The sequence below is a fragment of the Haplochromis burtoni genome, unplaced genomic scaffold (assembly GCF_018398535.1).
Source record: "Haplochromis burtoni strain Fernald_Lab_line unplaced genomic scaffold, NCSU_Asbu1 Contig_487, whole genome shotgun sequence".
NCBI classification, from domain to species: Eukaryota; Metazoa; Chordata; class Actinopteri; order Cichliformes; family Cichlidae; genus Haplochromis; species Haplochromis burtoni.
In genome coordinates, this window is record NW_024582848.1 from 203,854 (window position 1) to 220,440 (window position 16,587).

The 16,587-nt window shown below is 39.9% G+C and overlaps 3 protein-coding genes across 4 annotated transcripts in view; all 3 read right to left on the reverse strand.

Annotated features, from left to right (window-relative positions):
• Window positions 1–4,879, reverse strand: part of afg3l1 (AFG3-like AAA ATPase 1) — an 11,285-nt gene extending 6,406 nt beyond the window's left edge. The window contains exons 1-5 of the mRNA XM_005946719.3: window positions 4,609–4,879; window positions 3,001–3,085; window positions 2,330–2,406; window positions 1,912–2,061; window positions 433–504 (exon numbers count right to left, since the gene is read on the reverse strand). Of these exons, the coding sequence (XP_005946781.1) occupies window positions 433–504; window positions 1,912–2,061; window positions 2,330–2,406; window positions 3,001–3,085; window positions 4,609–4,740 (516 nt within the window). The 5' untranslated portion in view covers window positions 4,741–4,879. The remainder of the gene's footprint in view (window positions 1–432; window positions 505–1,911; window positions 2,062–2,329; window positions 2,407–3,000; window positions 3,086–4,608) is intronic.
• A 2,629-nt stretch (window positions 4,880–7,508) lies between these two features.
• On the reverse strand, window positions 7,509–8,729 carry LOC102294533 (5-hydroxyisourate hydrolase; the record flags this gene model as incomplete). Its single annotated transcript, XM_014329038.1, is given in 3 exon segments — window positions 7,509–7,771; window positions 8,238–8,373; window positions 8,596–8,729. Coding segments are annotated over 3 exon segments (354 nt in total). The 3' UTR covers window positions 7,509–7,681.
• A 5,505-nt stretch (window positions 8,730–14,234) lies between these two features.
• LOC102295444 (RNA-binding Raly-like protein) overlaps window positions 14,235–16,587 on the reverse strand; it is a 92,217-nt gene continuing 89,864 nt past the window's right edge. Inside the window, exons 7-8 of one of the 2 annotated variants that reach the window (XM_042213843.1) lie at window positions 16,321–16,366; window positions 14,235–14,401 (exon numbers count right to left, since the gene is read on the reverse strand). In XM_042213843.1, the coding sequence (XP_042069777.1) occupies window positions 16,334–16,366 (33 nt within the window). In that variant the 3' untranslated portion in view covers window positions 14,235–14,401; window positions 16,321–16,333. Of the gene's footprint in view, window positions 14,405–16,320; window positions 16,367–16,587 lie in introns of both variants that reach the window. The other variant, XM_005946724.2, reaches the window with a different exon arrangement.

The following is a 16,587-nucleotide window of genomic DNA, read 5'->3' on the forward strand; positions in this document are numbered from 1 at the left end:
CAGATCAGCTGAAACACTCAGTTTATTTAAATCCAGGTTGAAGACTCACCTGTTCTCAGCTGCATTTGAATAAAGCACCAAATCCACACTTTTAAGCTTAAATTTCAAAACTTACATTAACTACTGATTTTATCTACTGTTCTGATTTTATCTGTTTTGATTTTACATACATACATAGGGAATTTAAAATAGAAAGTAGCTCGTCCACAGAAGGACTGGTAGCTCCCCTTACGATAAGGGTTCAGATCGCGCGAACGGGTGTGAATGAATGTGTGTGTTTAGTTAGTTAGTTTGCTTGTTTTAATCAATTTTAAATCATACTTTTTATTTGTTTTTGTTTCTAATGTCTCTGTAAAGCACTTTGAATCACCTTGGTGTTGAATTGTGCTATACAAATAAATTTGCCTTGAGCATTGGTTTGCTTTGCCTTACCGCATCAGTGTCGGCTCCCGGCACCAGAATGACTCTGACGTACTGCTTGTTGACGACCTCCAGTCGATCCACCTGGAAAGAGCATGAAACTGTTAACCTGCAGGAACATCAGTACAGGGCTCCAGAGTGCGACCAATTTGGTCGCAAATGTGACCACATTTTTCAATGGTGTGACAAAAAAAAACAAAACCTTGGTCAAAAAAGAACTCTGAAACTCTCCGTGCCGTGTGGTCACGTTTGAAAGTGCAGGCAGAGGTCAGTAGCTTGAATAAAGCAATATCGATTCATTAAACCCTGAATCAACTTTTAAATATAAATGTATTTTGCCAGAAACTCAGGTTAAAGCTCACAAAACTATTTCAGCAACTACCAAACAGTAAATGAGAGCAGGTACACGGATTCCACACAAAGACGTAGACACAGAGCGGACCCGACGCATCAGAATACGCTTTCTTTTTCTCGGCTTTCTCACCCGACAACCCGTAGACGGACACGCCGTCGTGGCTGAAAGCCGACAGCTCACTGATTCTGATGCGTTGGGTCCGCGCTTTGTGTTTATGTCTTTTTTGCGCTCGATTCTGAGCTGCAGGTTTTGTCTCTCTCCAACCAAAATTCAGTGAACCAGCAGCAAAAGAAGATCAAAACTACGCTTCACATTTGATAAAGGTCATCATTAATTCCCTCTTACTTTGCTGTTTTGCTCCCACCACGATAAAAATCACAATTCATGCACAGCTCTCTCTCTCTCTCTTTACTTCAAGAACAGTTTCCCGTCTCAAATCTCTGTTTTCTGCATTATTCACTTGCTTATTACCCACCAGTCTGCCGTTGTTTACAGCGCTGTCGGCCGCTGTCTTTCTTTCTTTTTTTTTACTCAAATGACCTCGGACAAAAAAGCCTAATTTCTGCTGTTCAACACTAAAATTATGCAAAATTGCAGAATATTTTTAAGGTCATCTGCTATAAAAAGCCCAGCCAGGAAAATCTCCTTGTTTTTCTGCGTTTTATTCTCAGTTACTTTGTCACAAAGGCATCTGCTGTGATGCTTACACCTCCAAGTCTCACAACTGTCAGTACTGATAAATGATCAGAATTATAATATTTCTGATATTAAGCCACCTTTTCATTTCATCACACAGACAGAGGATTGGAGGCAATGTTTGAGTTTGAGCGCCGAGACACCTTACAAAGATGTACTCTGATAATAGGGGTTCACCAAATTCAACTTGACTCTTAACTTAAACTCTGCTTTGGATTGAACGGGCCAGTGTTTACTGAAATGTAATGTTGTCTGTGTGTTTTGCTATTTTTGCAATCTGTGGGCACTGTGTGAACACTTGGTTAAAGGGACGGGAGTAAAAACAGCTTCCTTCATGTTGGTGGCTGGTTAGAGCCACTCTGACTGGTACCATGTCATCTGTCAGCAACCACTACAATCAGGACTAAATATCCCTGCAGTCTGGGAGCAAACATCCTCACCTTGCCTCTGCCCAGGTAGCGGTGGACAAAGTCCTTCCAGCTGATCTCTCTGCCGGTGTCTCTGAAGTAGAAATACAGCAGAGCCGAGCTCAGTCCAGCCACCGTGATCGCCACGTAACGGAAATCCTTCTCATCCCAGGGGAAGTCGCCCTGCAGACCAACACAGGCAGAGGAGGAAAGTTACCTGCAGGTTATTATTTGTTAATGCGATGGCACGCTGATGAAAGAGGAAAGGATGATGCTGATTTGAGGAAAAATTGGTCAGCTGCAAGAAATAAGAGATGAGTAAGAACAGCGTTGGGCTGCTCGCCCGTTACGTAAAATAAATATATTGAAAAACTGAGGCTGTATTGATAATTCTGTTACACTTATTTTGTAAAATAAAAACTGAATGGTTATTTCAATGTTTACGACATACCTTCTGCATTCGCCTCCACCAGTCCTTTCCTCCTCCTCTCTTCCCTCCTCCTCCTCCAGTTGGTCCTTTTTTTCCATCTGAAATTCAGAAATGTCATTTTAGCTACAGTTCCTTTTCTAGTTTCTCAGTTTTTATCCATGAAATATCAGGATATTCTTTTGTAAACTGGATTACTTATTTCAGTTTGACATGCATTTGATCTGAAGTTACAGCCCCATCCCGGATCCTGCTCACTGGCTCAAGTCGAGAACGCTACTCGGGTAAATTTTTAGGGTTTTTCATATTTTAAAAAAAAAAAAAAAATTCTGATGGCCACCAAACACATTTTGGCCTTGGAAAGGAAAATGACCAGCAGGGGGTGCTGGAGTTGATTCCAGCTGTCATAAGGCAAGAGGCAGGGTACACCTGTACAGGTCATCAACCTGTCAGGGCTGACACAGGTTTGCGTGAGTCTCGAGAAGCTGATTCCTCATATTGAACATCAGCATTTGAAATGTCTAAATTAAAATGTGTTATACCACAGGTGTATTTAGCCATTTAGTTTTGTTTTTCACATTCTTGGTAATAAAAATTTGTGAATAACTATTCACAATAATATCAAATGAAACAAACTTTGTGAGTTTTTTTAAATAGTTATTGATGTTTGAGAAAAACAGAAAAGCAGATCCCACCTTTGGGCTCTGTGGTGTAGAGTCGTCGCTGAGCTAACTGGAATCTGCGACAGGACAGGAAGTTAGCTGGAGTCCGAGTTATGTTCTGAAAAAGACCACACAGTCACCGCTGGTACACTGGACACCATCTACAAGCAACAACCTGCTGAAGAATGGCTTTTAGCAACTATAAACCTCTAATAGTGGAGGTCACATTCATTCAGTGGGTCCATCCTTGACTCATTAGGGAGTGAGTCAAGGACATATACTATATATTTGTATTATATATTATAGCTAACTAATACATTCCTGGTTCTTGGGGAGAAAATGTAACAGTAACTCAAATAACCACTTTTTACAACCAACATTCAGTATGCAGAAGGGCATCTCTGAACGCACAACATGTTAAAGCCGCGGCAACAGAAGACCACACCAGATGCCACTCCTGTCGTCTAACAATAGGGCTGTAATTCGGGATTTACGGGGTGGCTTAAGTGGTAGAGCAGATCACCTTCTGATTGGAAGGTTGGTGGTTCGATCCTTGGCTTCAGTCTGCTTGCCAAATACCCTTGGGAAAGATACTAACTCCAAGTTGCCCTCAGATTCGTTCATCAGAGTGTGAATGTGTGTGAATGTTTATTAGTTTGCACTTGAGTTTAGAAGTGCTTGTGTGAATGAGACATGTTGTATATATAGTTGCTTTGAGTACTCCAGTAGAGTAGAAATAAGTATATAAGAATCAGACCATTTAATTCACACAGGCTCACCAAAACTGGATAACAGAAGACTACAAAAATGTTGGCTGGCCCGATGAGCCACGGTTTCTGCTGTGACATTCAGACAGTAGGGCCAGAATCTAATTCAAACAACATGAAAGCTTGGATCTATCCTCACTTGTATCAATGACTCAGGCTGCTGGTAGAGTAACAGAGTGGAGAATATGTTGTTGGCAGACTTTGGGTACCAACTTAACAACTTTGCCTGAGTATTGCTGCTGACCATATCATCGCTTTATGGCCACCGTGTACTCATCTTCTCACGGCTGTTTCCAAGCAGGAAAATGCACCACGTCACGAAACTCAAACCATCTCATGCTAATTTCTTAAGCTCACCCGGGAGGTCTAACCCAGTGGCAGCAAGATGTACCGAATGAAGTGCCCGTGAGCGAATAAAATGTTAAACTCATGAGGTTTTTCTTATCTATTCTTTACTCTCTCCTGCATAGTAAGGCAATTGAGCTCACAAGCGCTGATTGTTGCCCCTCCACAAGCTTCCAGAAGTTGGCCAATTAGAAGACATTGAGTTCATATGACGTTTAGCTGCTGAAATGGATTTTCTCAGGGGCTAACAAAAAAGGTACAAGTATAAGATAAATATGACTTCACGATGAAAGCTTGAACTAATTTGCTTTTAAGCAAAAAAAGACTTTAAACAATTGTTTCAACTAAACTTGGCAGGCAGTCGTCCTCGCTAGTAGCTACTCGTGCCTCGAGTTTATTTAGTTAATTAAATTTCTAAAACACACAGAAAGGAAACTTGCGTTGACTAAGTTTCTGGTGGATTTTTATATTTCTGTAAAAAAAAAAAAAAAATTTAAAAACTCTTTCGCAGACACCTTCCGTCACTTACCGGGCCGGTGGAGTTTCTGTATCCGGCTCTGAAGAGCTGTCCTGCGGTCACAGCTGACAGCCTGGCCCGGGCTCCTCCAGCACGGCAGAAAGGCAGAGCGGCCGCCGAGAGAAGCCTCAGTAGCCGAGACATCCCCGCTGTGCCGCGTACCCAGATTTTCAGGCCACAAAACACAACTTTTTTTATTTAGTTGGTCTTACTTCTGTCCCTGGGATCCTTCATGTAACGCCTGCAAGTGTTATTAAGTAACAGCGTGAGATGTCAACCGGAGGATGATGTAAAGGCCCTTGAGGCTTCCCATAAAATGCCTGTCAGAAATTGTTACTGAAGGAAATGTATTTAGCAATAACGAAATAGTCATATTCCTCATTTTCAAATGTATTACAGCAATATTACTATTTTGAATTTATTCAACAAAATCACATTTATTTGTGTTAAATATAAATTTATTACAATCAGGCATCATACAGGTCCTCATAGCACAGCCTGTCACTTATTGGCTTAGAGAGAAAGCCTGGCTCGAGTGCTGTTACCAAAACATGCAATGACTTCGCTTCTTTCCTCATGACATTCATTAATACAGTCCCGATCAAAGGTTTAGGACCACATGCCTTTAAAAAGCCAAAATGTGGATTCATGGTCATTTTGTGTCAGGTAGTCACACTGTCATGAGCCATGACTGATGGCAAAGGAGAAAAAAATTCCCTTTTTGAATGTGGTCGGCTTGTTGAACTGCATAAGCGGGGTCTTTTGCAGCGCGCTATAGCTGCTGAGGTGGGACGCAGTAAGACAGTCATTTGCAATTTCTTAAATGATCCTGAGGGTTATGGAACAAAAAAAATCAAGTGGAAGACCCAAAAGTTCACCAGCACTGAGCCGGAGGATCCAATTGGCTGTCCGTGAAGACAGTGGATGATCCTCGATCCAAATTAAGGCCGTTACTGATGCTGACCGCATCCCCATAACCACCAGACGGCATCTGAGACTGAAGGGCTTCAAAAACAAAAATGTCTTCAAAGGTGTCGTCTCCTTGAACGCCACGTTTGGACTTTGCAAGAGAGCACCAAACATGGGACACTGAAAGGTGGAATAGAATAGAATAGAATTCAACTTTATTGTCATTGCACATGCACAGGTACAGGGCAACGAAATGCAGTTTGCATCCATCCAGAAGTGCTTTAGTGATATAGATATATCACAATAAATATTAGCAATAATATAGATATGTGAGTATATTACAGAAATGGGCCTATTATGGTATGTTATAATGTACACGGTATGAAGTATGTTGTGAATATTCTATAACTATAAGTATGTACAGGCTGTAGTGAGTACAAGCTATGTACAGGCTATAAATATGAAAAACTATACAGAATATGAAATAAATAACCACAGAATCTGAGATATACAGTTATACAGAAATGGGAACTGTGCAAGTTGTAAACAGTTGTAGGGTTAAAAATTATCGTATGTACAGAATGATTATTACAGAGCTATACAGTAGTGCAGTTAAGATAAGTGAGGGTGTGGATAATTCTACAGAGGCTATATAAAGTGCTAGTGGTTGTGAGTGGTGGTTCAGTCCATGTCATTATTGTGTGTTTGAGGGTACAGTCAGTTTTATTCACTGAATTCACTGATATTCACTGATAAGAAGAAATTTAACCTTGATGGTCCTGATGGCAGATGTTTTCTACGCGCAGCGGTGGAGGGGGCACCATAGTGGTCTGGGGTGCTTTTACTTTCAGTGGAACAATGGAGCTTCAGGAGATGCAGGGGAGTCAAACGGCCGCTGGGTATGTCCAGATGTTGCAGAGACCATCCCTCATGACTGAGGGCCCTCGTCTGTGTGGTAACGATTGAGTTTTTAAACAGGACAATGCGCCAGTACACAATGCCTGCAGAACAAGGGACACTGTTACATCACTGTTTTGGACCATCCTGCTTGTTCCCCTGATCTAAATACAGTTGAGAACCTTTGGGGCAGGATGGCAAGGGAAGTTCACAAAAATGGACAACAGTTCCAGACAGTAGATGCCCTTCGTGTGGCCGTCATCACCACTTGGAAAAATGTTCCCAATCACCTCATGGAAATGCTTGCAACAAGCATCCCGCAATGAATTATTGAAGTGATCAACAATAACAGTGGAGCTACTTATTACTGAGTTCATGTTTGGAACCCGTTTACAGGCTTTTTTTGGTGGTGTGGTCCTAAACTTTTGATCAGGTGTAAAACAGCCTGTTCCAGTTTAAGCATTGTTTTCAATAAATTGCAGGCTCAAAAAATGTTTTGTCTCTCTCCATTTCTTCTTATTGCATGTTGAAGCTCTACTTGGAACCTTGTTAAGAGCCAGCCATGCAAAATAAGATTTATTTGCCATTTTTCAAGTTGTCTTAGACTTTTGTTTTGTTTAATTTTAAATCAATCTAAATAAAATGTTTGGTCACTTTAAGCAAAAAGCTGTGCTTCTGTTAATTTGAAAAAGTGTTAAGTTTAAGTTGCAACTAACTATTAATTGATCTTGTTATTCAAAGTGTTAATAAGTTACTGTTTGGTATATTAAATATTAGAAAAAGAGACAAATATTGCTCTTTAGCCACTGATTTTAAGAAAAGCAGCAAATACAAAGAAAAAACTAAAGCCAGCAAATGTTTTGTTTGCCTTCTTTTAAAATAATTTCAAATTATTGCCTAATAGAAATGGACTTTTCACTATACTAAAGGAACACTTAAAGAATAATAATAAATAGAGCAAGTGTGTGTGTACTATTGTTTTAAACATTATTCATGGAGATATTAAAGATAAAGAAAAATTAAATTCATTCATGTCACACAATAAGAAGAAGGGACACCCGCAGAGAATCATCAGGTATTTGTACAGAGTGGCAAGTGACCTATAATGCAGACTGTAATGGAGGTTTTAATGTTGTTTTTGATTGGTGTAAATACACTCATGAAGTGAAACTCAACAAATAACAAATGTAGCACACAATAACACCTGAGTAAAATATAAAAGAAGAGAAACCTAAGTCATGAATCTATAAAACAGCAGAAATCCATCTCTCTGCAGCTTTCAGCTTCCTCTGTAAGTGCTGTAGGAGAAGCGACTCATCAGTAGAGGGATGTGAAACCTCTGCTCCGGCTCACTGATGGTGAACACAACCTGGAAACACACAAACGCACACACAAATGATTACAGCAAGATGAAAAATGCCTTTTAATGTTTGATGCAAAAATGATTTCAGCAAAAACATTGGTTGTTGTAGACCCCACTGTCTTTGATGTCACAGTGTTTATTGGACATGAAGATGTGAATAATGCTGTGACATTATTACAAACACTTTGTTGAAGTAAGTATAAGTAAGTAAGAATGTTTTTAAAATTTAAATTTTCCTGTTGCTCATTTGTCGATAATGACATTTGTGTGTTTTAGGAGATTTGGCGACCCCTTGTGGTGAACAAACTAACTGCTACCAAACTGTTTCTGTTCCCAAATAAATGTGTTGTCTTTACATCTTGCCCTACCCGTGACACTTATAAGGATCTATTCACATGTGTGCGTTACTATATACCTAAATCAGACCAGTTTATTTCTTTCAGATATAGGATAGTGACACCTCATGACCCACCTCCACATAGGGGTAGAAAGAGGGCTGACCAAGGCCTTCCCAGTATGAACCCGTCTCAAAGCGGAGCTTGTACATGCCAGGGGTGAAAGCTTCTTGGTTGATGAGTCCTGGGCAGCGGCCATCTTGGTTTGTTGTCCTAAAAATTAATAATTAATAAATTATTAATTAGTTCTATGTGCAGGCTTTCGTCAGCTCACCTGGAAGAAAAGCTGTTCCCTGATTTCTTTAGTTGTCAAAAGAAATCCCCCCCCCCCCATTTCTGGCCTTTTCAGTTTTTGATTTTATCAGGCTTCAGGCTTTGAATAATAAACACGTTAACAGGAGATTAAGCTACGTGTAAGAATGTATGAAAGCCTACCCGACACTCAGCATGGCCCAGATCATCAGCTTGGAGTCCAGTTGGTGCAGGCTGAGGGCCATCCTGGCTGCCGGGACGCCGTCGGTAGCGTTCAGCACGTGAGTGGTCAGAGGGCTGGACTCCGCCATGATCTGCTGGATGGCAGGGGACAGGTCAGATTTAAATGTGGTCAGATTTAGTTACAGTCCTGGACGTCATGACACCATCGTATGGAAGAATGTTCAATCTGTGAGGCCGTTCTGAAGGCAAAAGATAAAAAGTACAAGGATAAAAACCTTTTTGCCTCTTCAAAACTTCTAAAAAAAATAGCCAGAGGTGCTTTCATGATCGCTGCCCACCACTTATGCAATAGTTTGCAACTGGTCACAGAGTGAAAGAGCAGGATTGTTAGCAGTGAGTCTGCACTTAGTGATCTGTCCGAGAGGGATTTCTGTTCAGAGACAGGTTCCTCCCACCAGGCAATGCGCACAATCGGCTTGCGATCAGAAGCAGTTACCTCGGTCAGCCTCTGCGTGTGCAGTGATTACCAAAATTCTTTAAAAAAAAAAAAAAAAAAGAAATCAATCACCCAGCAATCCTCCCATCTTATTTTTATAGTGTGGCTGGAACACAAAGCAGCGTTTTCTATACTGCAGCCAGACACCAAAGGGAGCTGAAGATGCTTTAGCTTCACTTTTGAGAAGCTGTGACATTCTCATCTTTATTTACGGCGATTCAGAATGAATTTACACTTCAGCTCGTTGACATCAGAGTGTTTAATGTAGCAGTCCAACGTTTGAGTGTCACACCTACACTTTCTCAATATTTCCCATTTTAGCAAATGATCATAAGGACAGATTTTGCTATAGACTCTGGTCTGACACCTGCAAATTACAGCTCTGTGCTCCAAGTTTAATAAACTACTCAGAAGACAAGGATTATGATGTCATGATATTACCTGTCAGTCATGTGACCATGTAGCTCATGTTTATTTTCCTCAGCGATCACTTTAATGTAAACAAAAATGACTATGAGTTTCATGTGACACCTTCTGTGTGTTAAGACACTGAGTCCATATCAAGAGGTCTCAACACAAACAATTATTGGAAACTTTCTTGAGGAATTAACGATAAATATGCTTCAAAATAGGAATAAAGAAAATTATAAGCCTAAAGAGTTCACATATGAAGCTTACGTATCATTATAAGATGACCAGAGGACACATACCACTTCTAAGTGGAGACAAGAGCAGCACATACATGCACTGGTGACACTTTAAAACACTGAAGTGCATCAGTGTGAAACAGAAACACCTCAGGCCTCATTGCTGTAGTCTATAATAGAAGAAGCCTTACCTGTGTGAGAGCTCTCCCCTCTGCTGCAACCAGTTCATTCAGTATTCCAAACTCCTCCAACCAGCTGTGGTATCACTACACACTCCTCCCTCATACACCTACCCACCATGCACTTTAAACAGACCCAGTCTCAAAGGTTGTCCTGATTCTAATAAATCATTAAAACCAGCCAAGAGAGTGCAGCTTTCCTTCAGTCAACAACACGTGATTCATTTAATCACTGGGATTGTTTTGCATGATTAGGCTCATTGTAATGTCAGACATCCCCTACTGTGCACCTCTGACTACGATTTCTTCTGATACCATTTGACTGGAAGAGACTGGAACAATCCCCACTGCCAGCTAGCATTTTAGTTCACAGGCAGAGATTAAATGCAGAAGCTTTAGTTGCTATTGTTACTGGCAGGTTAGGAATAACAGCTACTGGGTGAGGCATGGGTAAATTCACAAGTTTGAATACAGTGTTTACCCACATGCAACATAAAAGATGGATGTAAAGCAGGCTTTTGCAAGTGCTGTTCAATGCTGCAGGTTTTGGTATCGATCAGATGCTAATCACATACAGGGCGATATCGATGCTGATATCAATTCTTTTAGCCTATAAAGGAAAATCATGTTAGAGGATGAAGTGCGTCATGATTTACACGTATGAAAGGATGATTCATCATCAGTTTGCAAATTCTAAACACATTTTAATGATCACAAAATCACTGTGAGACTTTTACTCTCCATAATCTTAAGTTAATACAACAAATCATAGCTTTCAACTTTCTGTGTGTTTTCAAACTGTCCTCTAAGTTCAGTACGAGCTACGATCGTCCAGGATATGCTCGCTAGCTAGCAACCAGTGTTGCCAACTCCTCAGTAAGGAAAATCGCTATTGGTTGTCCTAAAAGTCGCTAAATGACGTCATCACCTAATTTGCATAATTGGTCATGCTAATCTAATTGTAACCTACATTGTTGGAGAGAGAAATAACATCGTGGAAGAGACATAAAGTGAGTAAAAAACGTCCTAAATGCATTTAGAGTTTATTTAGAACTACAAATTCTTTTAGCAATTATTGTTTTTTTTAATGTCACAATTCCAAACCTGCTTTACCCGGGCTTGGACCGGCAAAAGTGACCCGAAATAGGCGCTCTGGTGGAGTTACTTTGTATGTGTGTGTTTATAAGTAGTTTTAAACATTGTGATCCACAAAACAGCATAAGAGTAAAAGAAGAACTGACTGCGTTACAGCACCCGCTGCTTGTTGAGAGTAAAAGCGATACGCGCTTTCACGTCTTTTTTTAGCTAAGGGGTCTGAAAACTCGCTAAATATAGCAACAAAGTCGCTAAGTTGGCAACACTGCTAGCAACTTGTCAGACCCAGTTTCATTGATCCTTTTGCACCAGTTTCAGCCCGATACCAATACCAGCATTGGCATTAATGCTATCGACATTTGGATCAATCAATGATTTGATATGTTGAATTACTACAGATAAAATTCATAAACTCATAAAAAAAGAATCACACCAGGTCCAAATGCACCTCGTTTATGAAAAATACCTTTATTACACTCACAGTTAAATAGGTTACATTCAGCACTGAACAAACACAAAAGCACTGACAGGAGAAGCTACGGCGACGTCAAATCAAGGATTTCCAAAATGAGTCTGCGTCCAAACTCACTGGATTTCTTATTAAAACATTTAGTGTCACTTTGTTTTTAAAGTCTGAAATAAGGTTTCAGTATAAAGAGCTACTACTGTACACATGAATGTGTTCAAGTGTCACCTTTTAAACTGACAAATATTTAGAGCGTATTTACACTGACGGTTGTTCCTTTTAAAAGGTTCAGCAACTGTTTGGTGTCTGTGCTCGCCATTAAACCAATAATAAACATTATTTCATAAAATGAAAGCCACAACAGAAACCAGCAACACTGTAGTGGGAACAACAGTAATGTGTTATATATTGAATATTTTATGTGTAACTGGTCTGTCTTATTTGGCAGTGGTGTATCAAATTGTAAAAATGGGCCATCAAATGTTCAGTAGCATGTCTTTTCAGTAGGATCATCTATTTTTTTCTATTACCAGTTGAGTCTTTCAAAAATTCTTATTAGCATCAAAAGTACAGTTTCTGTAGCTGTAGGTGTGTCTGTCACTTCTTAGGTTTCATGTATCAATCTGGTCCTTATCAGGTCTTAAAATGACTTAAACACAACCTAAGATGAACACCAACATATGACATATTACACCGTGTCATTATTTACTGATAAAAATTGAAGCCAAACTGCAGAAGCAGTGTATGTACCCTACTAAGTTGCTTTTAGGACCTAATTTAGGAGCAAAATGTTGCAGCAATGGTTTTCTGGGCGACTCGTGTCTCACGTCATTGTGGAGGAACTTGTCTTTACAGCGCTGCTGTTGTTCATTCATGTTTTCAGCATTCATTCATGCACAGCTCTCTTAAACCAACCACAGCGTTTCAGTTGAGTTGAGGTCTAGACTTTGGGCCACTGCAGCACCTTGATTTTTTTTTTTGCTTCTTCAGCCAATCTGTTGGCGATTTGCTGCTGTGTGTGGGATCATCGTCTAGTTACATGACCCAGTTTGGGCAAAGCTTTAGCTGCGGGACACACGGCCGCATGTGTGACTTTAGAGCAGTTTGGTGTACAGAGGATTTCATGGTCGACTCAGTGACTGCAAGCTTCCCAAATCATCGTCCCTCCACCACCGTGCTGACAGTTGGTGTAAGGTGTTTGTGCTGATGTGCTGTGTTTGGTTTTCTCCAAATGTGCTGCTGTATATTATGAAGAAACAAAGCAAACTTAACATATGCTGCCATGTTGTTTTTAGAGGGAAGAAGTAGCCTCCTAGGAACCCTTCATAGTCGCACTTGTTCAGTCTTTTTTAAATTGATCTGACTCTGGGGTAAATTTGCTGGAATATTTCCTCCTGAGAAGTCTGGCAGCTGTCTTGAATGTTTTCCACTTTCTCGCTGTGGAATGATGCTGTGCTTTCTTTTTACCAGGACTAAGTTAAACTTAGCTTTTTCATTCAGCTAGATATCTTAGCAAACATGAACCCAACAGTTTTAGTTCACGTGAAGCATATTGTTACCCACACCTGCCAAACGAATCCATGAAATAAACTGAATTCGAACTGTTTGTCAGTTTATTTGTCAGTTAACCCAAGCTAAACTGAAACAAGCACATGAAACCAACTATCACTCATGATCATAGAAAAAGTACATTTCCCTATTCGTATCTACTACATGGAGCTAATGAGCTAATGCTCATTTCAGGAAATTGTCTGGGCCTATATATAACTTTATAAGTGATTTCCTGAGTGGACTGAACAGTGAAATTTACCCAGAAAGTCATAAAGCCGTGCTCACTGAGCCTGTACCGCAGAAGCATTATGTGGCCACACAGCTGGTTACACATAATGAAAACAGGCCTGATGAAAATAAACTGTGCGATAAGGAGCCGCCAGCTGGTGCCACACAGACTTTAATAACAATGATGAGTCTGACATGAGAAGCAAGGTTAGGGTGATGAAACGGACTCAAACGTTAAGGAAATAATCCAACAGGCTCATGAGTCTGCTCTTGCCTGTGTAGCCCACTAATGCAGTGTTTTCTGGCGGTGCAGAGGTGTTGGCCCAGAGGCCAAAATAAAATAATCTGCTGTGAGGAGGTATTTAGCTGCAGAACCATCAGTATGTTTTATTAAACTTTTCTATGATGTTCAGATATTGTCTAATGTGTCAACATGTGAATGTGGATCACTGGAATCAGTAAAGTGTCAATGTTGATTTTACCGTCATTCTATGCTGGAAAACATAGGTGAAGGCAGTGCAACATACGGTGGCCCCGAGAGGTCAAACGGATTGCAACTTAAGAAAACACCATCAATTAGAAAAACGCTGCAAAAGCACACAAAACACAACGGAAATAGGAAAAAACAGATTTCCAAAAGCACAAGGGAAGTGTTTCTGGGGAGACAATAACCCGTTGCAGGAACCAAAATATGCTAAGATTGCACTGGGAGACACTTAAAAGAAGTTGAGGATCTATCGGTTTTGTGACAAAAGAAAAGATGAGAGATAAGTGTGTTATCCTAACTATTAGAATAAAAAACAAGCATAAAAAGTTTGGGAACCACTGCGTTAGGTTATTGTCTCCCCAGAAACTTCCCTTGGATTTTTTCCTATTTCTGTTTCCTTTTCCCTATTTATATTTTGTTTTTCCTGTTTCCGTTTTGTTTTGTTTGCTTTTGCAGCATTTTTCTTATTGCTGGTGTTTTCTTAAGTTGCAGTTCGTTTGGCCTCTCAGGGCCACTGTAGCAACATAATAAAAATGTCAAAGATATGGGAAAAAATCAAAAATCATGGGTGGAGGAGAGTCAGTCCAAATGCAGGTCGTGTTGCCAGCGTCGTCTTGAAGCTTCGTCCATCCCAGCTGTTACAGATCTGAGCGTCTGCTTCTGGAAGGAAGTGAACATGAGAGGAATCTGAAGCAAGACTTCTAAGGATCTTCAGGACACAAAGAGAGAGTAAAACATGCAAAAAACTCATAAGTTGGCATGAAATACACTTTAAGGTCAATATTAGTGGAGCCTGATGATTTTAAAGATTTGGTTTAAACTACAATAAGGTTTATGTGTCCTTCTTATCCACCAAAATGACTAATCATGAAGTGACTTAAATCTAAATGACCAGCAGGGGGCGACTCCTCTAGCTGCAAAAATATGGCTGTTCCATAGAAGTACAAGGAAAAAGTGCGATCTGTTCCCAGGATTTGTACCTTGGTGAAACACTTTGCTGTTGAGTTTACAGTCGTAATATTTGATTTGAAGTCTTACTAAAAACAATATGATGTTAATTTTGGCCATTATTATTATTCTTGTTGCTATTTTTTGAGTGTTAACTGTCCCTCAATTTCTCAGCTCCACTCACCACCGTCTTGTTTCGAAAAATTAAGATGGTGAGAAAAGTCAGCATGAGGCTTCACAAATAAGATTTGTCAAATTGATGGGTGAGATTACCGTGTCTACAATAATCTTTTATAGTCCATTAACTATGTGCTGTAGGTATTGGGCAGTAAAGGAAAGAGAAAGCAGATCTATCTTCATTATAGGGTTGGATACTTAATGCGCAAATGTCCAACTTCCAATTACTGCTGACCACTGCCGAATGTGTTTCCATGTGTTTTACCACCAAACAGTCATTGGCTTTAGTTGGATAAACTTACAAAGACTCAGAAACACACAGGAAACAGTCCGTTTTTTGCATTCTTTGTTGCTTTAGCAAAAACAAAGAGCAAACACACGTTAACTGCAAAAATCAACCACTGTAAGAGCTAGTTGAAGTCTTCCACAGCAAAGTAAGTGCTACGTTACGGTAGAGGACAGATCTGGAAATAGTTTAAATGATTCTACAATAAAAGAATATTTAAAGTTATGTCATATCATATTATTATTACGTCATACTGCTCTTCCTTCTGAGCTCCATTTTTGTCCAAAACCTATTAAAGAGGACATATTCTGTTCATTTCCATCTCCATCTCATGCTATAAAGGTCGTAGTGTATTTATATTTGTACGTCCCCTATCTCCTCCTAAGCCAGTGAACAAATCTTGATAAAAACTTCTAGAAACATGGCTTAATGCACAGTGAGTGCAAACATCTGTATGTTTATATGCACATGTACACATGGCACTTATTCTTTATTGACCTAACATTAAAGTGTAGGTTTGCAAATTTTTATTAATGGACTCTATTAGAGTAGCTCTGCAGGATTTTTTTTTTTTTTTCAACCCATCTTCCTTCAGATTGGCTGCTCCTTGGAAACAGAAGGTTTAAACTGTATGTAGGCGGGGCTTCTGTGCTCACAGCTAGAGCTGTGCGCCTGAGATGACCGATATTATGGATAACCTCTATCTTTGACATGATGCAGCTCGAAGAATAGGAACAAATGTCCAAAACTAAGTCTCATGAGGAATACTTGTACAAATGCTGGATCCTTTATTTGAAAGTTTGGCCCTGCTTAATAAAAAGACAGCTGTTACAGAACACATTACTTTTGGACTGAGTGCATTAGCATTATTGAGCCGGAAGTGGTTAACAAGCTGTATTCATAAACTGTAAGGGTGTAATCCTTCACAGTTAATATTATTTCCCAAATAATTTCAATGAAGATGCTCAAAAATGCACAGAAAGCTCAGTTACGTCTACAGCCATAAATTAAAGCACAACGCCTTCCAAACCCAAACCCAATTTTCAGTTTGTGTTTAATTTGAACATCCAACATTGGATAGACAGACATGAAAGAAAACAAAGAAAAGCAAAGCAGGTTCATTTCAAAGGAACGTATAAGGCCAGGCAGCTTGCCACCTTCATACCTGAACTGCAGCATCACAGGTCCTCCTCCTGATCAGACGGCTTTATCTGAAAACAGAAAGAGAAAGTTACTCTTAACAGGACAGTGGGTTAATTAAAACACTGCTTTAGCCTCTATTTGCACATCGCCTCATGTTCAGTGCAGCCGGAAGTCCTTTATCCTCGCAGTCCACGTAAATGCTCATTTCCTGTTCATAATAACACATTGTGTTTCTCTCTCTCACACACACACACACACACACACACACACACACACACACACACACACA